The sequence below is a fragment of the Electrona antarctica genome (genome assembly GCF_951216825.1).
Source record: "Electrona antarctica genome assembly, chromosome: 9".
Classification (NCBI taxonomy): domain Eukaryota; kingdom Metazoa; phylum Chordata; class Actinopteri; order Myctophiformes; family Myctophidae; genus Electrona; species Electrona antarctica.
The window spans coordinates 25,603,012-25,629,322 of record NC_136790.1 but is presented as its reverse complement, the minus strand read 5'-3'; the positions used below and the strand labels follow the sequence as shown (position 1 = coordinate 25,629,322).

The following is a 26,311-nucleotide window of genomic DNA, read 5'->3' as shown; positions in this document are numbered from 1 at the left end:
TAGGTAGGGTAGGGGTGTGTGTGTGTTTCTGGAGGAGGGTGTGTGCAGCAACATGGGTGCCCTGCCTGAAATCCAGAAGTCTAATCTCCCTTAGTGAAGTCGATGATTCCCCTTCGACTTGGGTTAGAATCCAGATGGTTATGTGTGTGTGTGTCTGGATGGTGGCTTTGGTATTTATTTAGGTGTGTGTTGGTATTTGTGTGAGCATAATACGTACCTAGAAGTTGCTATTCATGAGTATTGTGTATTCGAATGGCGGTATCGGAAGGTGTGTGTGTGTGTGTGTGTGTGTGTGTGTGTGTGTGTGTGTGTGTGTGTGTGTGTGTGTGTGTGTGTGTGTGTGTGTGTGTGTGTGTGTGTGTGTGTGTGTGTGTGTGTGTGTGTGTGTGTGTGTGTGTGTGTGTGTGTGTGTGTGTGTGTGTGTGTGTGTGTGTGTGTGTGTACTTTGATGTGTTCTGTTTAAGTTAAACAGACTAAGTATACCTTTTGTGCCGAGCTCTCTGATCTTACCGCCCTGCCATGACTTTCATCCACATCAAAGCATCTACGTAACACTGTAGTGCTACGATCTCATTTGGCTACAGTATATCCAAAGATTGGATATAGTATCCGTGATATCTAGGCCAACCCCTGTTTTAGCGTATTTAGCTTATAGCTACTGTAGATTTCTCTCCTAGTACTGCTATGCACTTTGGTGATGAAAATGACCAGTAAAGAGGAAAAGAAAAATCAGTGGTCCTTTCCCATTTCTGTCAGAGGAGGTTTTGCATTTTTTCCGATAATATGCACGCATATTTCTTTCAGCCATAATCAGCATGTTAAAACACAAGCTGTAATTTCCCCTGCAAAGCATTGCCTCATGAAATGTATGCTCGTGCATGCACGTACACTAACGCACGCACGCACGCGCACACACACACACACACACACACACACACACACACACACACACACACACACACACATCATTTCCTTTCATCCATAGCAGTGTATTAGTGCTAGCCAGTGACTGTGTCCTGTTTATATGAGCCTGACAAGGGTAGATATCATACTGAAGGCCAGACAGTAGATCCTCTCTCTAGCGGTCAGATAGAGGGGACCTGGTTGCTGGCGCTGGGCAGTGTGGGATGGTCTTTGGGAAGGATCTGAGTGAGTTACTGATGGAAAGAAATATAGTTCTTGTTTTGTCCTGCGGAATGACTATTCCCAAAGGTCCTGGATGGGCAGCTGGCCTAAATGATTAATGTAACCTGTTCTTTCTTTTTACCGTTGATTGTGGTCTTACTGACTGATTCAGCAGTTTTGCCATTTTGCTGAAATTCGCAAATGCTGGTGAAATGTGTGTGTACTGTAACTGTACGCACACTACGCACGTCACCTTTTCTGTATGCGTGCACATTGTTGAGCCTTGGAATTTCCCTCCCAAGCACCTTAAGCCACGGAAGATTGTATGCGTAGGTTTGAGTGTGTATTTGGCTGCTTACTGCTGATCTAGCAGTTGGCGTGATAACCACCAAGCAACGCTCTTGCAGCCTTCTTGTTGTAAGTCTGCCTTTGTTAGGGGGGGGGGGGGGGGGGCATCTAAAACACCAGCACACAGGCTGCCTGTCCATCCATCCAAAAAGCACGATGCCTTCAGCAACAACATGGCCAATGTCAGCTTTATTACAGAAGCTGCGATTCATACTCTTCTCTCAGTCTCTCTCACCAACAGAACTTGACTCTGGAACTGTTACAGGCAGGGCCAGATCTGGCAGGACAAAGCCACCCAATGTCAGAGGTTGTGTTTGTGTAATTTGCCCCAGCCTAACTGCCGTCCTGCCCACCAGAGCTTAGGGTATAACAGCAGAGCCATTGACTGCGCCTCAGGTCTATAGATGGTGTTATGGGGGTGGGGGCTTGTAACCTTTACATGGTGTGGTGCCATCTTCTGGTGGTGCGCTGTGCCTAAATGCTCACCTGAAGAGCGTTTTAAAGTACTTTAGAATAGTGGCCCTGCTAAATCATTGTGCCCATGTCTTTCTCCTCTATCTGTGTTCTCTGTGTCACCCCATTAACTGATTAATCCTCTCTTCAAAACGGTGGCTGTGGATTTTTAAGCACTAAACCCTACATGGGGTCTGTGCCCTCCCTTTTCCCCTTTCCTACACCGAATCTCTTCGTCAGATATAGCCGATCTACAAGCTCACAATGCGATTGATCCAAAGTGATCTGGTAGATATGCTATTTTGACTGAATGTTTGCGTTATTATGATATGCCCAGAATAGGAACACTGGGGTTCATGTGGTTAATGGTTAACCTAGTTGTCTCGATGGTGATATCCAAGCCCCACCTATGTCTAATGAGTCCTGTCGTCTGTCCTTCCCTCACTGTCTGCCTGATCTAGCATTTCATTACCATGCTGTCACTTTGAACTCTCAAGGCCCGCTGAACACCTCAGAGACCTAAGTAGTTAAATACAGTTTGTGTGTGTGTGTGTGTGTGTGTGTGTGTGTGTGTGTGTGTGTGTGTGTGTGTGTGTGTGTGTGTGTGTGTGTGTGTGTGTGTGTGTGTGTGTGTGTGTGTGTGTGTGTGTGTGTGTGTGTGTGTGTGTGTGTGTGTGTGTGTGTGTGTGTGTGTGTGTGTGTGTGTGTGTGTGTGTGTGTGTGTGTGTGTGTGTGTGTGTGTGTGTGTGTGTGTGTGTGTGTGTGTGTGTGTCCACACCCTGCTATTGTGTGTCAGGATGAGTGCTCTACTGGACAGCTGCCACCAAAGGGAATGCCCTAAACAATGGAATTATACAGTCAGTCAGTCTCCACACACCACTCATTTTTTTCATCTAACCCATTGTGATGAAGTAGCCCATGCAGAAAGTCACACAAATGTCACGCATAACATAGGCTAGGCTGTGACTATTGCCAGTACAGACCTGTAATATCAATACTAAAATACACACACGCACAAACGCATACATTCACTTCACAGATGTTCCCTGCTTTATCTGCTACAAATATTGACCTACTACCTCTAGTTGCAAGTTGAATTGTGCAACTTAATGGTGGACTTAGCTTCTGCCTAGCGTTTAGCACCAAACTCTGAAGACTTTTTCTGTACAGTAATTAAATGTACTATTTTATCCCAATTTATCCAAACTCATTAATCCTGTTTTGTCTGAGACTAACAATGGCCCTTTGCAAAGTTTTGTGTGTTAAATTACCAATGTGTAGGATTTTGTTTAGTGTTTCCTCTGCTTTGCAGAGAGAAAGCGAATTGTAGAGACTAGAGACGTGCAAGGGGATGACAGATTATGAGCTAGCATTCACGGTGTTGTGGGCATGTGGTATGCGCTTAATGCAGGGCTGAAAATTGCCAACTGCAACAAGTTCACAACACGTCGCGAACTTATAAATCGGCTATTTTCGGCTCGTAACATAGTCGCACGACGAATTTTAAGTCAGGCTTTGCTCATGCTGTGCCATACAGTATGTAGCTTTGTTAGGACTGTTGGCATTACATAAAGCTGTTGAGCTCTGCTACTTTGGATGGAGACAGGTGGCTACGCGGCCTACAGCCCAGGAATGCATCATCTCAGAGCCAAGCAGTATGTTAGCGTTTAAAATTGAGTTGGTAGATGAGTACTTTTATTAAGCTGTGGTTTCTTCTACCAGTGTAGACATTGCAACATTTATTTTTGAAGATGTTCTTTTTGTTCCTTTTTTTCCCCCCTCCTTTTTTCTTTTGTAAACGTTTGACAGGAAGCTGAGCGGGAGAGAAAGGAAAGGACATGCTACAGGGGCCATGACTCATTGCATCACAAATTGATTTTTGCGCGAAGGGTTCACAGGTGGTGAGTGCCTTGAAAAGCGGAGCTGTCAGGAGTTCCCTGTAGATTTTTGGTGTGGGCCACCAGATGCACCTGTCACCATCGGAGCTACAATACAGTTACATTCACCAGAGTTCACTTTTATAGCTTCCCGTTTGTCAGCTGTTGGCCATTTATTTAACCTGAATACGCTCTGATGATCCATATCGAGATTAGATCCACCCTAACACACAACTCTACATGACAGAGTTTAGGGACAGCACAAAGGGTACCTGTACTGTTTGAGCCACAAGCTTGAGGGGATTTTCTTTTGGAGGGTTGACGAGGAGAAAGTTCTCCAACAAGGACATAGTTCCCTTGCGGGGGGAACACTGATTCATTAATCCTTGATTCATATCAAGGAAACGAATGCTGTTTGATGGATGCCAGTTGTGAGCTACCCAGATCTGTCAAGACAATATGGGTTTTTCAGTCGCCCGCGGCCCAGTGATGTCACCCAGATATCTGCCCCCCTCCCCAATAGCCCAGCCTCTGTCACTCTGGGGTGATTTCGTCAGGGCTATAAAGTTTTATAGCCTTGGGAACTTCCCCTATCCGTTTCCCTCTTCACTGACGTGAAGTGTCTCTCCCTTAACCACTGGAACATGTCCAGAGGAGTCTTTCCTGCGAGATAGTTGAGTTCTCCCCTTAAAAGGGACTAATCAGGAAAACCTCACTCCAGTGAGGGACGTTTCATGTCTGTTTTCTGGAAGAACTTTCCGGAAGAGAGCCCTGAGCGATAATCCCCATGCCCCCGTCCCCACCCCGCCTCATCTTTCTCCTTCTCCTATAGTGTTTCTCTCTCTGCCTGAAGTTCGTCAGCCGAGGAGGAATGCGTTCTCTTAAGCTGAGCAACCATTGTTGGAGGTGCTCTATAAATAACTTTTAGTCAGCCAGCCAGGCTGTCCAGTGTGCAGGTCAGTTCCATGGTTAAGAGTGGGGCTATATAAAAACATGACTTAACTTTCTGTCTCCAGCCATTAGATGTGCAGAAAATCGCACACGTTTCAAATGATATTATTCCAAATATGGTATATAGTTGTCATCCAGTAGTTGTCATGTGTCTTGGCACATGCTAAGAAACATGACAATTGTTTGTAGACTAACTGCCTCACGAAACATGTTGATGCTAGACCCTGAGGCTTGTGTGATGTGGCTGGCTCTGATGTTATGACTTGATATAAATAGCTTTCATGAAGTTGTACTGAAACTATAGACTGTATACAGTATAAAAGCACATTACACCACCTGTCTTCATCTTCAGGGTTTCATTGGAGGAGTCATGCAATCAAGATGAAGGAAGATTTGTTTTATGGTGGCTTTTATGGGATGTGAAGCAATATTCTATAATAATACTAATCTGGTGAAATTGGCAAGTGTGTGAGTAGCAATTAAGTGATATATATACACATCAGCACCTCTTGGCATCAATGCCGAAAATGTTGTGAGTATCGCCGTCACAGAGGAGAGTGGGTGAGCCTTGATTCCATAGATGTGGTTGAATAAAACTAAGTTCACATTCAATTACATATGGGATTTCCTGGTGTGAATATCCAGAGTAGGTTTCACCTCTTTTCTCTGTAATTTACTTGAGTTGTCTGGTTGGCCAGAACACACATTTGACACTGTAACTCTCAAAACCCTTTTCGTTAAATAGATTTACGACCCCACAGTGGGTTCCCTCGCACTGCGCTGTTTTTCTCAACCGTATATTCTGATCTGGCACATCCTAATTTGTTGCTGCTTTCTCTGTGCGACGGTCTTGTTCTCCAAAGGACAAGGTGTACATTTTGCAGTAACCCTGCGTTGCCGGTCTTTACGAGATTGGCTCTAATGGTTTACACAGATCGTATATCATGACTGTAAGTCTTGCATGGCTGGCAGTCGGTGGCTGGATTTGTGGGTATATTACCGAGCGACGCTGATGGCCAGTGTTTGTGTAACTGTATACCACAAGCTCTCAGAGCCACTAAAGCATCCTTTGTAAACACTGTGTTTGTTGATGTTGGGGCAATGACTGACAGCAGGTGGCTGCAGTCACTCGTTGCCTCGAATACCCCCTTACACACACACGTGCGCACGCGCCGAATACCCCCTTACACACACACGCGCGCACGCGCCGAATACCCCCCTACACATACACACACACGCGTGCGCGCACACGCACACGCACACGCACACGCACACGCCATTGTTCCTCTGTTGGTGTCTTTATTTGTCTGAAGTAAGGCGAGGACTGGGAGGACTTCTCATTAGAGGTCAGCATGTGCGCCTGAAGTACAGTTTGTCCATGCGTGCATGTGCACACAGTCAGGACTGTTCACGTGTTCATTCTCAGAGTTATGGCACTAATTAGAGACTGGCTTTATCCTCCCCTCTCCCACATTCTATGAATGAGTGGGCGTTGAATGGGGCATTATGGGTAGGCACTGTAATTAATGGCCACCTCCTTCCTTCTCTCTCTGTATATCTCTCGCTCTCGATTCCTCTCTCACTCCCTCAGTTTGTGGCTTATTATCATTAGTCACATTCCATCAGCTCCCAGGAAGCACTGAGGCTTGTAACCACTTGTTTGTGGTGACTTCCCTTGCTGTCAGACCCTGGTTTACTCTCTCTCTCTCTCTCTCTCTCTCTCTCTTCCTCTTTTGTCCCCCCTCTTTCAACATTGTCTTCCGCCCATACCCCAATTTGTATCTGCTTGCATACACTGTAATAAAATGTAGGACAGCTGATTTGGAAATTAATGAGTATGTTGGGTTAATGAAGCAGACGGTGGCTTAATTGAAAGCGCCATTGAGTCATTTAGTCGCGATGAGGTCAGTCAGTGGGACTTAGATCATCTTATAGGGCGTCTACCACTGCTGGACTCCACACTGGTGTTGTTGGCCCAGAGCCTGTGTACGTGACAACCTGTTCATCTCCTTAATAACCTATATATTTTAATGTTTATTCATGTCTCCAATCCATTATTGCATTAAGCATTAAGATGCAGCCCAGCTCAGGAATTCAATGCATTATCTATCTGCACCGTCCTCCTTCACCGTCAGTACTGGAACAAGGCGGACTCCATTACACAGGAGTGGAGGAACATTACATTCATGTAAACCAATTAGAAGCATGCATTTCCCCCCTTCCTGTCAAACTGATACCCGAGTCCTGCTTAAAGTGACAAAAAGAGACTTCCACCTCTATCCTGAATATGATTTTCAAAGTGAGGGAATTCAATCATGAGTCCATTCTCCTGTTCTCATGTATCCAGTGGTCTGAATGAAGTTTAGGCTGATTGGATTATTTCCCGTAGGAGGAGGGAGGCCTCTTCCAAACAAAACTGGGGTGATAACGCATGGCCTGTTCCTTGTAGGTTTTGGCAGTTTGATTTTTCCAAAATGAGGCGATGGAAAAAATGAACAGAGAGCGTCTGAGCGGTGTGTTGTTGTTGCATTGGGATGATTTGCACAACACCCTGCACAGTGCACACATTTTTTTTGTCTGCTGTTATCGATAGCGACAACTGCAAAGCACACCTGGTGGCGTGGACAGATTGTGATCCACAGGGAGGAATTAGTCTCCAGAATCCACTATAGCAGCCAGAAGAAGGAAACGAGAGCAGATGTGTTTTTGTTGCTGCTGTCCTCCCCTGTTTTAACATGCCAGTCATTCCCTGAATGGCTCTGCTAGGATCCAGACATCATCATTCTTTCATACAGTTTTCTGGACAGTGCACCTTTATACCAGGAAGATGAGAAGTTAAGAAATTGAGTTCATGGCCTCACCTAACAGAAGAGAGAAATGCAGTTTTTGATGATATTCTGTCTGTCTGTCTGTCTGTCTGTCTGTCTGTCTGTCTGTCTGTGTCTCGCCCTCTCTCTCGCTCTCTCGCTCTCTCGCTCTCGCTCTCGCTCTCTCTCTCTCTCTCTCTCTCATATGTAATGGACATTGCCTTATCTGTCCACTGCTTTTGTAATGTTTTGCTCCAGTGTTTATTTTTGATTTTTTTTTGTATTTGTTTTACAATCTAGTCGTCACCAAGGCATCAATCAACCTACTTGGCCTCTGGGTCTGTCGGTTGATAAAGTCTGTGCTGCTGGAGCTATAATTAGTTCTACATGAGCATGCTATCAAGTGGAAAAATAAACATTTGTTAGGAATAGGAAGTAGTGGCAGAGGAGGGAGGTTCAGATATAAGTCACATTTAGTGAAGTCTATAAATGATACAGAAAACGGTGGAAATGATTAGGCTGTGCATTAAATGTTTTTTCGCCCTTCTCTTAAGTTCACGTTTGGCTCTTTGGCTTTTACCCCCATTCCCACATAAACCCTTGCCAACAAAGCAAGCTCTCTAAATGCCTCCAGGGTTGCAGGGAAAGGTGTGTGTGTGTGTGTGTGTGTGTGTGTGTGTGTGTGTGTGTGTGTGTGTGTGTGTGTGTGTGTGTGTGTGTGTGTGTGTGTGTGTGTGTGTGTGTGTGTGTGTGTGTGTGTGTGTGTGTGTGTGTGTGTGTGTGTGTGTGTGTGTGTGTGTGTGTGTGTGTGTGTGTGTGTGTGTGTGTGTGTGTGTGTGTGTGTGTGTGTGTGTGTGTGTGTGTGTGTGTGTGTGTGTGTGTGTGTGTGTGTGTGTGTGTGTGTGTGTGTGTGTGTGGACGTTCTTGTGATTATGATCGGTCTGTTGAGCGGGCTGAATAGTGTCTTTTGCAGTCTGCTCCCCCAGCTCAGGCCCACCAAAGACCCGTCCCAACTGGTAGGAGATAATCCCACTTCCGTGCCAGTGGCTAGAGAGAAAGACTGGAGCAGGGAGAGAGAGGGGGGAGGGGGGGGGGGCTGTAGAGGGAGAAGAACGAGGGAGATAATGAGTGGGGCAGAGGGGAGAGAGTTTGGTGAAGGAGGCAGAGGTCATATACACAGTAAAATCTGAGTGTTTGTTCATTTTGCTCTGAGAATGTTCAAATCGACCCGTATAAGAGTACTTGAGGAGATGCAAATGAGTACAGAAGAGTGGGAAAATGGCAAAAGAATAAAGAGTGAAGCATAGTTTTGGGTGACAGAAAAGGAGCTCTGGGTCTTTCCCCTCTCATGCCATCCTCTTTTAAAATACCGTTTTTGTTTCTTCTGGCTTCCCTGCCGATGCTGGAACTGAAGTGTTTTGTACCTGGTATCCTAGTGACGAAGAAGCATTGCACTGTGTGTGTGCGTGTGTGCGCGTGCGCGTGTGCGCGTGTGTGTGTGCGTGCGTGTGTGTGCGTGTACGCGCACACTCTGGTGCTGAAAAGCATCTGTGACTGACGCAACTTGACCTGGCTCCCTTGGCTTGTTGACCCCACAGAAACTGGCCTGATGGGAATTTCAATGGGAATGAGGTTCCTGGCCCAGGCTTTCAAGGGACTATATGTCATAATGACAGCGGCAGCTCCCCAATACATCAAACGTATATAAGGTGTTTTCAAAAGCTTGTCTTTGGTACAGAAACACACATGAAGGAAGGCGGGGGAGTTGTATATAATATAAAGAGAACACGTTTTGTTCTTTAATCCCAATGAAGTATTTTGGTGTTACAGACGTGTATTCACACGTGCTCTCCTGTGCTCTTTGTGTTGCAGGTGTGTTGAGAGAGATGTGTTTTTAAACCCGAGCTGCTGGGAGGTCAAGAGGTGACATGCCTCTGTAACACAACGTTGGAAACAAATGGTGAGCTATCCCTGTCATCATCATCATGGGGCCTGACGTACTGCATGGTCAATGAATGTTGCCTTGGTGTAGTCATAGAATCGCACAATGGAGACAGAGTTTAGCATTTAATTTTATTTGACCTTTATTTGACCAGGAAGTCTCATTGAAATGCATGCATCATAGTCAACTGTGATAGCTTAACATTGATAAGAGACATTTTGAAATGATGAGGAACTTTCTTTATTTAGCTAAAAAGCAAAGGGCAGAGGTGAAAGTTTAAACCCCATTTTAAGACTTCTCGGAACACAGCAAAATTCCAAGTGTTGAATTTTGTGTGGTCACACAACCCCATTTGTACACTTTTTACAGTCAGTCATTTTGTCAGCACTGGAATGTGTATCATTTTGCTGGTCACTCGCTGCGCGGAAGAGTGTTTACTGAATGTAGACAATTTGACTTTAAAATCCTGTCTTTTCTTCTTTCCTGTAGATTGGTTGCCATGCCTCCGGGGGTGGTGCGTCGTCTTTCAGCCACAGCGGGCCGGTCGCTGCTGTCATTGCTGCTGCTTTTAGCTGCTAGCTCGCCCTTCTCCTCGGTACCCTCTGGCGCTGTGCTGGCGTCCGAACCGTCCCCCTATAGCACTTATCCCACATTCATCCGCAATGACACCCTGTTTGAACACTTGGCCCTGCATCCACATTCCGCCGTGGGCCGGGTCTACGTCGGGGCCCAAGACCGCCTGTTTCAGCTGGACCGTTTCCTCCGACTGGAACTGCAGAACAACACAGGCCCAGTGACGGACAGCCGTGAGTGCCTGCCGCCTGTCAAGAAGAGCGAATGCCCCATGGCCAAGGCCACCAGCAACCACAACAAACTGCTACTGGTGGACCCGTACTCTATGCAACTCATCACCTGTGGGAGTGTCAGTCAAGGGATTTGCCAAAAGCGGAGCTTGGATTCTGTGAATACAGTCCTTTTCTCTGCAGAGAAGCCAGTGGACACTCAGTATGTAGCAGCTAACGACCCAAATGTTAGCACCGTGGGACTCGTTGTACGTTCGCGTCCTGACCGGCAGCCGGTGCTGTATGTAGGGCGTGGCTACACCAGTGGCCATCCGCCAATATCCACACGGAACCTTGCCCAAGAACCTTTGTTCTCCTATGAGGAGACGGCCAAGCTGGCCGTAGCCGGCCCCCTCTCGGAGTACGACCACCACTTTGTGGCTTCCTTTGCTCACCGCCAGCATGTCTACTTTCTCTTCTACCGCCGCGACCTAAAGTCGCATTTGCGCGAGTACCGTACCTACGTCTCTCGCGTGTGTGTGGACGACCAGGCCTACTACTCGTACGTGGAGGTGCCCTTGACCTGCCGCTCAAGCACAGGAAAGGTGTACAACCTCCTCCAGGCTGTCCGACTGGGGCTCCCCAAGGACCAAGTAGAGAGCCACGGCCAGGAGGTGCTCCTGGGCGTGTTCTCAACTCGCTTGGTGTCGTCGCCGGGCCCCAGTGAAGACTCTGCCCTCTGCAAGTTCAACCTCCACGATCTGGACCAGCGGATTAACTCCACCAGAGACCTGTGTTACACGCAGGCGGGAAGAGAAGCAGGGATGGAGGCCGCCTACATAGAGTACGAAGTCAAGTCCAATTGTGCCAACCTGCCCTCGGTGAGTTAAACTCAGTAGCTGTACTTGTTTTCACTCGTTTTTCACAGTCCATTCATGTTTTGCTATAGTTTTCAAAGTGGGCCTGTGTCCTTCATGTTCTCAGACGTTAGTAGTCGTGCCTAGCATGTCTCCGAAAGTCACAGCGTGGGTGGGCATGAATGTTGATGAGGAACGCTCTGCTTAATGTGCAAAGCTTAAGCTTGATGAACATGAGCAAAACATTTTAGCAGACTTACTGGATTAGTTCAGAAGAAAATGTAGTGTATATGTCTCCATACACAGCAAATCTTCCTTGAATAAGTAATAATAATTAAAGAAAAAAGCATCGTAGTTACTTTTTCTGTAACTGGATGAAATTATAAGAATGGTTGGTTAATGTCAATATGCCAAGCAATCCCTGCTGTTTTAACTTATTTTAACAAAATAACTTTGTTTTCTTCTCTGTGTCAGTGAGTTATGTCTCTGGGTTGGCTATCACATTTACGCTTTCATTTGCAAAGCTGGTGGCCACTACATCTGAAGATGTCCAGGCTCAACCTCTATAAGCAAAGTGATGTCCATATAAGAGAAAGAATACAATTTAATTTGATCTTGATCTCAGACAAATGTAATTCTCTTCTGGTGAGATTGAATTAGATGAGCCCTCTTTGTAATGCTACTGTAGCTGCATGGGAAATATAAGTGTGTGTGTGTGTGTGTGTGTGTGTGTGTGTGTGTGTGTGTGTGTGTGTGTGTGTGTGTGTGTGTGTGTGTGTGTGTGTGTGTGTGTGTGTGTGTGTGTGTGTGTGTGTGTGTGTGTGTGTGTGTGTGTGTGTGTGTGTGTGTGTGTGTGTGTGTGTGTGTGTGTGCGCACACACACACATCCTTGCGTGTGCGCTGATAGTCTGTATTACTACCTTCTGGGCCATTTGGGTGCACAGGGCATTGACTTGTTGCATCTTCAACTATTCATCTTATAACATCATGTAGACTACTTACGTTGGAGGACATAGTGATTAGAACAAGCCGTGACCTTTGAACCTGACGTACTGCGACCAACTGCTCTAGGGGCCGTGCACTCACTGTAATTTAATAGGACCGCTGGTTGGGCAGGGATTGATTGTCGGCATCAGGCATACATAGTGGAGGGGGGGGGGGACGTTTAACAAGGCCTGACAAGGACACCCGTGACCCTAGCTAGCCAGATAAAATTACCCAACAAAAGGAATGAAATGGATGCTAAAGCTCAAAAGAGATTTACTACCTGATGAAGGTGGGAAATCTTAAAGGGACACTTCACCCCTTTTGCAACCAGATCTTATTTTAATGATGTTTGGGAGACAAGAAACGCTTTCCTGGGGTTTTTATGTGGGTAATATGTTTTTAGATATTTTAGTATTTCAAAGTGTCCATGATGTCATGGACACTGGGCTCACTTACTTCCTGGACTATATGTTGTCTCGGGTAAGACAGCCCTCCCCCTATCCACAAGGAGGAGCAGTGCACCAAAGCATTATGGGAATTGTAGTACAGGAAGGAAGTGAGCCTGTGTCCATGACATCATGGACACTTTGAAATACTAAAATATCTAAAAACACACGTAAAAACCCCAGGAAAGTGTTTCTTGTCTCCCAAACCTCATTAAAGATGGATGGCCATGATTCTTTTCCACCCTAAAACATGATCATCAGGTCTTATTGTTATATAAGGAGGTATATTTTTTTCAAATACGTATACAGTATTTGTTAAAATGTTGTTTTTATGTGGGCACCCTCACCAGTTCATTAAGTATGCCTGGTGGGTGGCGATGGGTGGTGATCCACCTGAACTGAAGCCTCACCCACAGCTGTAGTTGTATGATAAAGGGGGAGGGGCTGATAGTGTGATGTCACTATATTACTGTTTATTTCCTTGGCCCATTTGACTGTCAAGGGTTCAGCCTCCAGGAAGAAACCCTGAATACAAAGTTAATACACCATTGCACATAAAAACGACTCCAGGGTGTCTAATGAAGTACTGTCACCTCATAGACACATGAAAAACTGGAAAAATACCAAAATGGTGGCACTCCCTCTTTAAAATAAGATCTGGTTGCAAATGGGGTGAAGTGTCCCTTAAGTTCTGTCCATTTACAACACATACAAATCAGTCCTCATACGCCCTTTACAAGCAAATTCCATCTGTCCCAGTAAAATAGAGCCATGGGGTCACATGTTGCGGTTAATTGTCACGAATGTGTTTTGCTACCATTAGGTGCACTAACACTAACCAGACAATATTGTACAGATTCTGTTTGTTGAACAATTTGAAGTAATCTCTTTCTCATTATCTAACTACGTTGTGGTTATTACTGCCATAAGTCTTTGTGGCAGATTATCCAGATGAGTACAGTCTGCAGCATGCTTGTAGATGTATGTGTCTTTTTGCCAACGTAAATACAGGCTAATCACTGGTTCCAGTCCACCATTTGAGCCAGTGATGTATTAACCTGTTAGTGTTTCAGGACTGACCCTCATAACTCTCTGTTTTTATTTGTCATAACATGGTTTGGAGCTATTCTTGGGTTCCATGGACATTGGACATGGAGTCATCCTTACTTAGCTGACCCTAATGGATGGCTTTCCATGTTTTGGTGTAGGCAGGCTAAGCCTGCAGGCCTGTCCGGAGTCCGGAGTGTGCGCTACCTAATATTTATCTTAATCTATAGCCTTGAAAGGCCTATATAGTGGCTGTCTTACTTAAATTTGGCCATTATATAGTTGACAGGAGCAGAATATTTGTACAGCAGAGATGACAAAACATGCATGTGGTAGTTAAGGTTGAATCCATGGCATGCTAGGTCAGTTATATCCCAGCTGGTAGTGCTTTTAAAAAGCCTTAAGAGTTAGCGTTCTCAGGTTCATTGCCTCTACTTCCTATTGTTATGGGTACTAATCATGAAGCAATGAACTCATTTTCAAACACTGTTGTGGAAAAATAAATCTTATGGACCCAAAAAAAAAAAAAAAAAACTCGACCCCCAACTGCCCGAACAGGAAGAATCTGGTGCCAAAACGTAGCAGTAAAAACAAATACTTTGTAATCTTTAAAGTACTCAGAGCAGAGCTTACTGGATTCCTGCAATAGTTTCTCTCTCTCTTCCAACCCGTTCATGATAAATCTCTGCTGGGATCCTTCTGAGCAGCATTAGGATAGAGCTATTGTTTCGTAGAACTGTCCCAGAAATCAATGATAATTCATTTAACAGGCAATGTTTATTGTACCAAACTGACAGCATAGCGTATGGAATTGAGTTTGCCGAGCTGTGTCTATTAACCACTTAAACCCTATATTGCACATCACATGGTGTAGCGATCTACAAGCTCACAAGGCGTCACGTTAACTTACAACGCATTGTGAGCTTGTAGGTACCTCACTTATTATTATTATTATTATTATTATTATTATATATATGACATGCCCAGAATAGAGACACAAGGGTTAAAAATGTATTTAACAAGTTTGTTTTGATGAGCTATGCCTATAGTTCCCTTAAACGTACTTGACTGAATTCCCAAGGGCTCTATACTATGCCTCCTACTGTTTTCCCTCTAAACAATTGTTTACAGAAATGATCTACAAGCTCACAACATGTCTCTAGGTGACACGTTGCAAGCTTGTAGATCTGTTATTTCCCTGAATGTTGGCTCCAAACTAAGGATGCTAGGGTTCAGTTTCCTTGCCACCACATCTTGTAGACGACTGACCTTTCCATTCTTGTCCATCTCCACCATTAGAACACACTCGAGGCCTATCCCTGCGGCTCTGACCACACCCCCAGTCCCATGGCCAGCCGAATGGCCGTGGAAGCAAAGACCATATTCAACAGCCCGTCTGCCCGTCTCACTTCTGTGGCGGTCAGTGTTCGAGCCGGACATACCATCGCCTTCCTAGGGGACTCCAAGGGGAACCTGCACAAGGTACAGAATGTCTCACATTAACCCATTCAGGCCTGACGTCGAAATTAAAAAATATATATTTTCTAAATCATGACAATTTTCTGAAAGATTTGAGGCACATTTTAACGATTTTTCAAAAAATATCTACAAGCTCATAGCGCGCCACTCGGTGGCGCGCTATGAGCTTGTAGATATTTTTTGAAAAATAGGTCTGCTATTTTTCAATAGCTAAAGCATAACATAATGCTAACACCAAAAGGGGTTCCCGCCCAGAATGGGTTTTAAGGCTGTGGTTTTCAAACGTTTTGGTGGCCAATGCACAACAATGTATTCAAGGCACACCTGCATTCATGACAGAAATAGGCAGCTCTACAAGCAATGTCACATGTTGTGAGATGTAGAGCTGCTATTTTTGTTATTATTGAAAATATATGAGAAAATAATATAGTGATTCCATGTTTAAAGTGTTAAAATATATATAAATGTATACATGTGTTTATGGTATAGAATATCTGTATTGGGAGATGAGTGCGTACAAAGTAATAAATACAAAAGATATTCAAACTTTTTGTATAGTATTGCAATAATAATGTGTGGTTGTTTCAATAAAGGCACTGATCTCACGGCTCACGGCACACCATTTGGGAACCACTGGATATAGTGGATAAGAGTACATGTCCACACATGTCACATTCATTGTCTGTGCTCCGCTGTGATGCCACGATGCGGTGCAATCTGGTACAATTTATTATGATTGTTGCACATTAGTGTGATGCTATGCAGCGATTGGACTCGTGATACAGGAAGGCTTGAAAGTCAGACATACTTTACAGCTTGTGTCATTGCTTCACGAGCAGATCCTATTTATATAACCTGAAGTATGCCTGGGATAAAGCTTTCATAACTGTACAGACATCTCAGCCAACCGAGCAGTCAGCCAGACAGACAGACAGACATATGGACAGACCCCTACTCCCCAACAGTGCTCTGTTCCCCTGCCAACAAGTAGAGGTCTGAAATGGATCCCCTGTGTTCGTAGGTGTAAGGCTGAACGTAAGGCTCCAGAAATAAAGCAATACACAATACAGGTTGCCGCTTAATTCAGCTTTGGTTGTTTGTTTATCTTCCTTTTGGAATGACCAGATAAATGCCCGTATCCTCAGGGACAGTGGCGGCTTTCAGTGAGTGAGCTCCCCTGTCTCTCGCCTCTTTTGGCCTTCGTTCCTTCTTTATTGTCTTGCATTATAGTCCAAACAGACTCCCACAACTCATCCTTTGTAAGATATTGGCAGGGTACTGCCCAGTGGGGGGTCCATCAGAATCACAATAAGGGACAGGAAATGGTAGCATGTAATCTCTCCTTGGCAGACTGAATCATGTATGCGAAGACTGGCACCATGGTTTCCCTCATGCTTCATGGGGGTTGCTTTTGCTGTCACTCTGTGCCACTCGTCCAGAGTGAGACAATGCCCGGGCTCGTCTCAGTGAGTTTCAGTGGACAGTCCCTCAACATTAAATTCTGTTCAGGCTTATGTGAAATGATGAAGGGCCTGTGACTTGCCTGTCGGTTTGATTTCTAAGGTGCCACGGACCAGTGCGGAGGTCGCAACGGGTCATGGTGATGGGGTCACTTGTAGTGGCGTCTTCCTGAGTTCAGCCAGGGGTCAGGTCTCTGAAGGCTCAGATGAAGAGATGCTTGGAATGTTGAGTTGTTAAGAGTGAAAGATGGGTATATGGGAGCGATCCAGTATGAATTGCCTGGTCCTCCAGGCACAAAGCACATAAAGAACCACATAAAGCCGATATGAACGTAGAGAGATGCAGGGTCTGATCTGTTATACTGTATACTGTATAAAGTCTGTTATAAATGTCAGTGGACCACCAGTGCAGCCGGATTCATGCCAAAGCATAAATCAGGCTTAAGACTCTTGATAGTGGATGCTTGCAGCTCATGAGTATGCCCATTAACCGACAATTATGTCTTTGTAAGGCCCCCCCCATTCCCCCCTCCCCTGTCAGTTACTGGCTTTTCGCTTGTGGTTAAGTCCTCTGTATAAGCAGAATAAACACAATGATGCCCATTAAGAGTTATTTTTACACTGACTTGCCACGGAGGTAGCTAAATGGCGAGCTATGCCTTGTCATGTCCCGCCAATGGGGCTCTATGAGTCACTGTTGACAGATGCAGTGCTGCGTTGTGTCAGACTCATTAGTTCTAACAGCAGACTGTGTCACTGTCGCTGTCTTGTCATGAATGATGACATTGTCAGTCTTTGTCTTTTTGACAATAACCACTGACAATGGACATTTCACATAAGAATAACACAACAGACTCAGTCATTTTGCTAATATAAACTCTCCGGAGTGCTGAACCACATGACTGACATTTTGGCTGGCTTGCTGTGGAAAAAAATGAAAGAAAGTTATTCTTTGACCAAACCACATCGAGAGACTGTGTTCAATTATTTGTGTTTGCGTTGGCGATTTATATCATTTAATTTCACTCGGTGTGTATAATTTTTCACCACATTTACTTATTATATTTGGATTGGGAATAGACACATAATCAGCAATAATATTCTAATGTGCCATATTGTGTATCTAATTTGACGTATCTAGACATCGTGGATTCTTGGCCTTTCTCAAGTACTGACTCTCAATTTGTCACCGAGAGAGCTCAGAGAAACGTGGCGTAGCAATGATCTTTCTTAGCTCAGGCGTGGGCCATTAGGAATAACAAACGCACTAAATCAAATTATGATGGTGTTTATAACATTGGAGCCAGTGTTCGATAGACTAGTTCTAGAGTTGAAATTTGCCAATGTTTAAATCACACATTGCACTGCGCGAGTTGGTGGGGATGTCTGGACAAATGTTTGTTTTGTTGAGGTCAGCTGGACGCATCATGTGGAAGAAAGCGAGTGTTTGTGTGGTAAGCATGCAACAGTTGTTGTTCAGCACCCCCCCATTTCACTATCGCTATATCTTCCATTTCCCATCCCTCCTCCTCCTCCACTCCCACCCTGCTAGTTTGTGCGTTTGCCAGATTATGTTTAGTTTTGCTCGCGGCATATTAAGTATCCGTGTGTATCGTCTCGTGTATGTTGTTCATTTACCCAAAACAGAGCGGGGGTGATTGGGGTCATTATTGACTGATCTGATGTGTGTTCCTCTCAACTCGGGGTGTTTCCCATGTTCCATTTGAAGACAGGAATCACATTTAGGCATTAATTCATATGTTGCATATGATGGTGCTGTGAAGTTGCAGATCTGCTATTGTCGGTGACTACCGCTGTATAAATACAACAGTATAAATTGGGTTAAGCGTCTATTTCTACATATTGCATGTGTGTGGGGATAGTCTTTTGAGGACATGACTGATCAAATCGCCTGCATAACTGACCCCAAAGCCCAAATCCTCCTCCATAACCAAAATGATTGGATTAGCACATCATAGTGGAGAATTCTTGGCCCACACTTCATCCATTGCTGACAGCCCTCGCATCAGCATGGCACTGTGCACGGCTGCACGCGCACAGGCACACCTACGTACATCAAAGAAAAAAGGAGGTGAAATTCACAGCAGACAGCAGATAATGGATCACGGCAGACACACACACACACACACACACACACACACACACACACACACACACACACGGTTAAGTCTCAGATCTTCCCATTAGGATGATTGCTGTCTGTGTTCCAGCTGGTGAGTGGCGAGCTATCTCCCCGTTAGATAGAGTGAACCTGATGTAAATAACATGACGGCTGATGTGTGGCAGACTGGCAGTCACTCAAGCTGACATTACTCACAGTTGCCTTCGAATGTTCTTGTTGTCCTGCATTGTAGAGTGTAGGCTTTTTATTTGAAGATTGACTGTATGGACATCTTCATTCTCAAATGAAGGTCACCAACCTCTTTGTTGCTGTGAAAGTTATCGGCCGGATTTAAACAATGACTGCAGTCAAAGGAGTCATTTTGTTAACGTGTGTGGGCGCGTGTGTGTGTTGGCGTGTGTGTGTGTGCGCGCGCGTGTGTTTTCTCCAGGTGTTCCTCGGTCCCAATGGTGAGGTGGAGGAATACTCTGTTATCTCCATCCAGCAGAACACAGCCATCAGCTCTGACCTGATACTGGACCAAACTGAAGAGAATCTCTTCATCATGACCTCCACCATGGTACGTACACTCACATAAATACACACAGTCTACATAACGCATACCTATGGCATTGTATTTGTTTCTAGTCTGGCATTGTATTTGTTCTAGTCATCACAAGACTAGAGTCTTGTGATGACTAGAACAAATACAGAAACAAATACATTTTTCGAATGGTTACATCACGTTCAACATATTACATGTGCCCTCTTCAGTTATTTACTGTCTGAAATTGTTATGGCCTGGTATTATACCTATAGATGTGCGCCATGGACTGATTTCAATTTGAAATTTGCATGGTTCAGCTTCAACTCCAGGGCTTGGTAAGAGCTCAATGTGACTGGCTGAATGATATTGTGTTGTTACAGCTCCAGAAAAGGCCTGTGGCCGAATGCCAGCAACACCTGGACTGTCAGTCGTGTCTGTTAGCCTACGACCCCTATTGTGGATGGTGTGTCCTGGAGGGAAGGTGAGCTACAGCTAAGAACTCCTTGCAGCAGTACAGGAACACAGTGGTGGAAAGTACATTTACTTTACTTAAGTACTGTACTTAAGTACAATTTTGAGGTAGCTGCCTGTACTTTGCTTGAGTATTTCCAATATTTTTACTTCTGATACACTACATCTCGGATCCAAATATTGTACTTTTACTCCACTACGTTTATTTGAAAGCTTTAGTTACTAGTTACTTTGTAGATTTAGATTTACTTCACCCCTATATACATTTTGGCAAATTGAAAATAGCCGATCTACAAGCTCACAATGTGTCGCTATGCGACTCATTTCATTTGCATTGTAGGGTATTTCTACAGTGCAGTAATGGTACTTTTACTTATAAATAACATTTGAGTACTTTTTCCACCACTGGTTGTAACAAACAACAGATATGAGCAGAGCACCTTCACCAATTACTGTAAAATACAAAATACAATTGAATCGTATAGATCAAATATAATAATACATAAATGAAAATAAAGCAGAAAAGTACAGTAAAAATAAAAAAACGATGTATCTGTTGATTTTGTGCTAAGTATTAGCTACTTTTGGAGAAAAGAACAGCACTGTTGAGAATTACATAGTCCGCAGAATCTTTTTTGCAAAGCCAAGAAATGTTCAGTGGCACAGCATGTGCCAACGTGGAAGTTGTTGATGCATGTGTGCATGTGCCTCTGCCAAGTTACCATGAAAAGCTTGAGTCTGCGCTAATGAGATTGTTTTTCACTTCTGATGAAATAAATTCACCCTTCCATCTGTCTCCTTCCTAGCAGTGACCAGTGCACCACCTGTCCCCTTTTTCCCTCTCATCTCTTCTTCCATCTCTGCTTTTAAAGTTGCGACTATGTACAGTTGGGTGCCACCGATATTGTCCCTTATCATTTGACCCATTTAGGCCTGACCTCAACATTTTAAAAAATCCTTCTAAATCCTCCAGTTTTCTGAAATAAATATTTTCACGTTTTTTTCAAAAATAGCAGACCTACAAGCTCGTAGCGCGCCACTCGGTGGCGCGCTATGAGCTTGTAGATCTGCTATTTTTCAATAGCTAAATTATAACATAATGTTTAAAACACCAAAAGGGGTTCCCACCCAAAATGGGTTTAACTGTCCTTTTGAGCAGATCACGCAAACCTCAGCAAAAAGAAAAGGACAATATCGATGGCCTCCAACTGTATGTACGTATCGAGAGTGCACCACTGAAAGTCTGTTGGTCTGTCTGTCCAAAATGTTCAAGTGCAAACTGAGAGCTGTGTGCAGCCTATCACGGATGATCTGCTTGTTTATTATTTTCTTCCATTGAAAACCTAAATGAATTAAACCATTGAACGTATCCTCCAGGTGCGTGCTGCAGTCAGAATGTGGCCGTGGATCTCAGCCAGGACAGTGGTTGTGGAGCTTTGACATGGAGCAGCAGTGTCTGGCTGTCCAAGACCTCAGCCCCTCCAACATCAGCCGAGAGGAGAGGAGAACGGTAAGGTCGCAAGGACAGCCACGAATAAAGGTTTTGTCTTTCATTTTACTGAATAGTCACCTAATCAACATCATATGAGTAAAAAACAAGCGACCATGCCCCTGACCGCAAACGACCTTCTCTGAATCCCATCCACACAAGCCCTACACTCTACCCTGTTTACCTAAGAATGGATACAGAAACACACTCTACCCTGTTTACCTAAGAATGGATACAGAAACACACTCTACCCTGTTTACCTAAGAATGGATACAGAAACACACTCTACCCTGTTTACCTAAGAATGGATACAGAAACACACTCTACCCTGTTTACCTAAGACTGGATACAGAAACACACTCTACCCTGTTTACCTAAGAATGGATACAGAAACACACTCTACCCTGTTTACCTAAGAATGGATACAGAAACACACTCTACCCTGTTTACCTAAGAATGGATACAGAAACACACTCTACCCTGTTTACCTAAGAATGGATACAGAAACACACTCTACCCTGTTTACCTAAGACTGGATACAGAAACACACTCTACCCTGTTTACCTAAGAATGGATACAGAAACACACTCTACCCTGTTTACCTAAGACTGGATACAGAAACACACTCTACCCTGTTTACCTAATAATGGATACAGAAACACACTACCCTGTTTACCTAAGAATGGATACAGAAACACACTCTACCCTGTTTACCTAAGAATGGATACAGAAACACACTCTACCCTGTTTACCTAAGAATGGATACAGAAACACACTCTACCCTGTTTACCTAATAATGGATACAGAAACACACTCTACCCTGTTTACCTAAGAATGGATAAAGAAACACACTCTACCCTGTTTACCTAAGAATGGATAAAGAAACACACTCTACCTTGCTTACCTAAGAATGGATAAAGAAACATAAAGTTGGAAGAAGATAAAGCAGTAGAGTTTTTCACCACTTTCTGGGACATTGAATGTGTTCTTCTCTAGGTTTGCTGCATATTGAATGATTATATTTTGAATGAAGGTAAATAAAAGCTACATTTACGAGCCCTCTGTACCCCGCTGTGGGTACTCCTGTTTGAGACTAGTAACTCAAGTTGCAAGACAAATCCCAGGTTATGAATAGAATATATATTCTACATGAAGAAACACAAACATTCACAGTATCTGTATAATGTGACAATTGTGGCATGTGCATGACATGCGCACCAACCCCAGATATAATTTTGTAATCATTCTTTTACCATTCACAGACCATAATCGGCTTAGGTGGGATATTTAGCCTAGGACTCGACTGTATGTGTGTGTATGTGAGTGTGCATGCATGTTTTAGGTTGTTATTGTTGAGTGTCAGTGACTCAAAAGTAGATAGTGATCAGAGTGTCATCCTGGCCTGTCTGGATGTAGTGAAAAATACAAAGCTTCAATCATCCGTTATGGCGTTCCTTTGGTAAGCTTTAGAGATGAGGTAGATACCGTCTGACATTGTACGGTAAAGACTGAGGATAAGAAGAAGAATAGAGCACAGGATGACTTTGTTTTAAAATGTGAATTGGTTGTGAAGTGGACGTGATTGGGTTAAAAAGCCTATATTATCAAAGAAAATTCAAAAGGAAAAAAACTATTGCTATTTGCAGATTTTCTCAATCACTTGAATTACGTATTAGTATAGTCTGATGATTCTCATACTGATCCAAAATCTGCTTGTTAACCAATAATAATAATAATAATGTACCTTTATCGAAAGGCTAAACCCCTCGAGAGAGATGTATCATCTTGTTTTCGAGGGGGTCCTGATGGATAGAATTTGACCCATGGTCCAGAGCCTCTTTAAATCTGGTGAATTCTATCAAAAAACACGAGTAGCTCTATGTGACCTACTGTACTATGTGACCTACAGTATGTAGTCTGTTAATATTCTCCCACTCTCTTTCTCCATTCCCTCCTCCGTGCTACAGCTGTCTCTGTCTGTCCCAGGCCTCCCTGTGTTAGAAGTCGGCGAGACCTACTCCTGTTTCTTCCATGACGGCCAGAGACCCGCCACCATCACCGAGACGGGTCTCACTTGTCCCTCCCCGGACACCCACAGGGTGCCCATGGTGCCTCCGGGACAGGGTGAGTGCATTGTGGGACACATTGTGGGATAATTTAATCGCAGGATCAAACTGTGGTTTGGGACTTTGTTGGTAGGATTTGGGTGCTTCCCTGTGATTCAGCTTTATGTGTGCGCTTGTGTGTGTGTGTGTGTCTGTGTGTCTGTGTGTGTGTGTGTGTGTGTGTGTGTGTGTGTGTGTGTGTGTGTGTGTGTGTGTGTGTGTGTGTGTGTGTGTGTGTGTGTGTGTGTGTGTGTGTGTGTGTGTGTGTGTGTGTGTGTGTGTGTGCACGCGCGCACTAGTCCATGACTACCAATTCAGCCTCTGTTCTCATGTATGCCGTTGGAGCACCTGGCCCAAACCTCTTTCCTAGGTTAGGTTAAAACAGCAGGGGACTAATCTCTTGTTTGTGACTAAACAGCTACAGTACCCAGTCATTACATTCACTGTGCTTCTCTGTATGCAGCGGTAGGCCTCAGAGGCGACATTGGTCTGGGTAATGGTGCTGCAAGGGCTGAGTGGTGATGGTTAAGTCATTTGTTTGTTAGGGAACAAGAAGTATGGAAAAATACATAATGGTTCATATCTCTAAAACCTTTAAATCGGATGCACATTATTTTTAAATCTGTTTCTCTCTCTCTCAAGTGTCTTCTTTCTCTCCTCTCTGTCTCTCTCGCTCTGTCTAACACACGCGCACTATGCGGTAATTCAACTCTCTTCGCATAATCCCATACCAAAACACCTTTCTCCAGCCCAACTCCCCTTCTCACTCTGGTTCCCATGTGAGCCCTCACATTGGTGTGTCAGGCCTGTTATGGTTCTCAGGCTACAGGGTTAGGGACAGGCAGCCTGGGGGGTTTTAGCTTGTGAGATAGACACACAAGACAGAAGACCATCAGATCCCACAGGCATTATCTAGGGATCCAGCCAGAGCTTACCTTCACTAAAAGAGGGTTAGGACGGGCACTGACTTAATATGGGCCGGAGACACAGCTGATTGCCTTTAAGACACTGTTGGCTGATGGTTTTGCAAAACAGGCGCCTCACGTTTTTTTCCCATGTGTTTTTGATAATAGAGATTGTTTAGATGTTTTTATTATATATTGGCAACTCAGATTATTCATATTTTATGTTAACTCCCGATTTTAACATTGCGCACCAAAACAAATTTGTAAAGTTGCTGCTTCTTTAAAAACAAGGCAAAACAAAAAGCATTGTTTGCGGTATGGTAAGCCAAGGTATGGTACTTGGATTGGACTCTCTTTTATAATTGCATGAATGAGATTGAAACAAACAATGGTGGTTTTTGTCATTGTTGTTGGTGGACAAAAGAACACATTTAAAGATGCAGAGACTTTATTTCAGCAATATTGCCTGATACATTTCAGGTAGTGAGTTTTGTTTTTGCAATGGTTGTGTGGGTGTGGGTGTGTGTGTGTGTGTGTGTGTGTGTGAGCGTGCACGCGCACACATTTTGTGTTTATGCATGCGAGTATTTATACACTGGTCTGATAGACACTTAATCTCTATATAATACGACTCGAAAGTGCTCTACATGTGGTCAGAATACAGTAGGCCTGCTGAGCCATGAACTCTGTTCTGTTTATGTCTGGGCTCCTTGCAGGGCGAGTGCACATGGTCTTTATTAGGGAGGGCTCTGTGTTTTGGCTGTCCAGACAGCCAAAGATCTTCTCCCACGTTCCCCTCCCCTCTCTGTGTTTTGAAGAACACCATGATTTGGTACAGCCTCTACTAAGACTTAGCGATTCTAAGAAGATAAGCCTGGTCAAACATTTTCAGGGCCCGTTTGCTAGGTTCTGTAGCCAACTAAAACATTAATGTTTTAATTTTTATTTCATTATTATTTAATAACTTTCTCTCATGATTTGCTTTCTGGTTGATTGTGTCCTCTTTCTCTCCTCAGATTATGTCACGGTCACCTTGTCGGTTCGCTTTGGTGATGTCATCGTCACAGAGAAGGATTTCACCTTCTATGACTGTACAGCTGTGAAAGAACTGTCTGGCAGCATGCAGTAAGTCATGGCACATGATCTATATCTTCTTGTTTTTTGCCCGCTTACATTTTCTTTCTTTTTGTTTCTTGTTATTGCCTCTGTACCCCAAATCATTCAATTTCCTGTGTGCTGTATTCTGCATACTGTCCATTCCAACCATGAAAACCAAAGCTAAGATTGACCCAAAACCTTGGGTGACATTTCAGGGGAATTGAAATGATGACAACAATTATGAATTGTATAATGTCTATCCATCTGGTCTAATCCAAACAGTCGTTCTATAGCCTGTATGCGTGGTCCTTCTCCCCCCTTATATGCTGTGCTGTGTTGCCACGTATGTTCACTCGATTAGCCAGTCTCTGCACGTCTGTTTGCCATCTCCACCACTGTGATAAGGAAGTAGGAACCAAGGTGAAATTCAATTAAAGCACTGACCTTTCTAACCACTGGAGGAAGATTGGTAGAAATGTGATTATTCTACAGTATGTGGCATAAGATGCCCCTCTCTCTCTTTCCTTCTACCTATTGTGCTTTCTCTTACCTTTGTTGTTTTATTCATTTTTTAATCCTGCATATAGAAAATGGTGCCTCTCTGTAAACCGAGTCTTTGCCCTCTTTCCCTCTATTTGCCTCTGTTTTTGCAGGACTTTACAGGAGCAATATTATTTTATACTTGACTAATGACCTAAGTCAATATTTGACACGCTACCTTTTCCGTCTGTCTTGTTTCCAGTTGTCGTGGTTGTGTGTTGAGCAGATGGGGATGTAACTGGTGCGTCCACAAGCACTCGTGCACCCATAAGCCTACTTGTGAGGAAGGCGTTATCATTTACAACCAGCATGTAAGTTCATAATATAAGATCAAATGATCAGTCGGTGTTAAAGCAGTAAAGAACTGACCATAACAAAACAACTGACTGTAAATATGGACAACCCCCAGTTTTGGTACAAGAGTTAAATTCTCAGTTTTACACAAAACACATGTACATAACTAATATGTACTT

At 44.0% G+C, this 26,311-nt stretch overlaps 1 protein-coding gene across 1 annotated transcript in view; it reads left to right on the top strand.

The window, feature by feature from the left end:
* Positions 1–26,311, top strand: part of plxnb1b (plexin b1b) — a 97,571-nt gene that overhangs the window by 43,904 nt on the left and 27,356 nt on the right. Inside the window, exons 3-11 of the mRNA XM_079510872.1 lie at positions 9,434–9,521; positions 9,993–11,166; positions 14,922–15,104; positions 19,135–19,263; positions 19,611–19,711; positions 21,079–21,211; positions 23,158–23,314; positions 25,217–25,325; positions 26,041–26,149. Of these exons, the coding sequence (XP_079366998.1) occupies positions 10,003–11,166; positions 14,922–15,104; positions 19,135–19,263; positions 19,611–19,711; positions 21,079–21,211; positions 23,158–23,314; positions 25,217–25,325; positions 26,041–26,149 (2,085 nt within the window). The 5' untranslated portion in view covers positions 9,434–9,521; positions 9,993–10,002. The remainder of the gene's footprint in view (positions 1–9,433; positions 9,522–9,992; positions 11,167–14,921; positions 15,105–19,134; positions 19,264–19,610; positions 19,712–21,078; positions 21,212–23,157; positions 23,315–25,216; positions 25,326–26,040; positions 26,150–26,311) is intronic.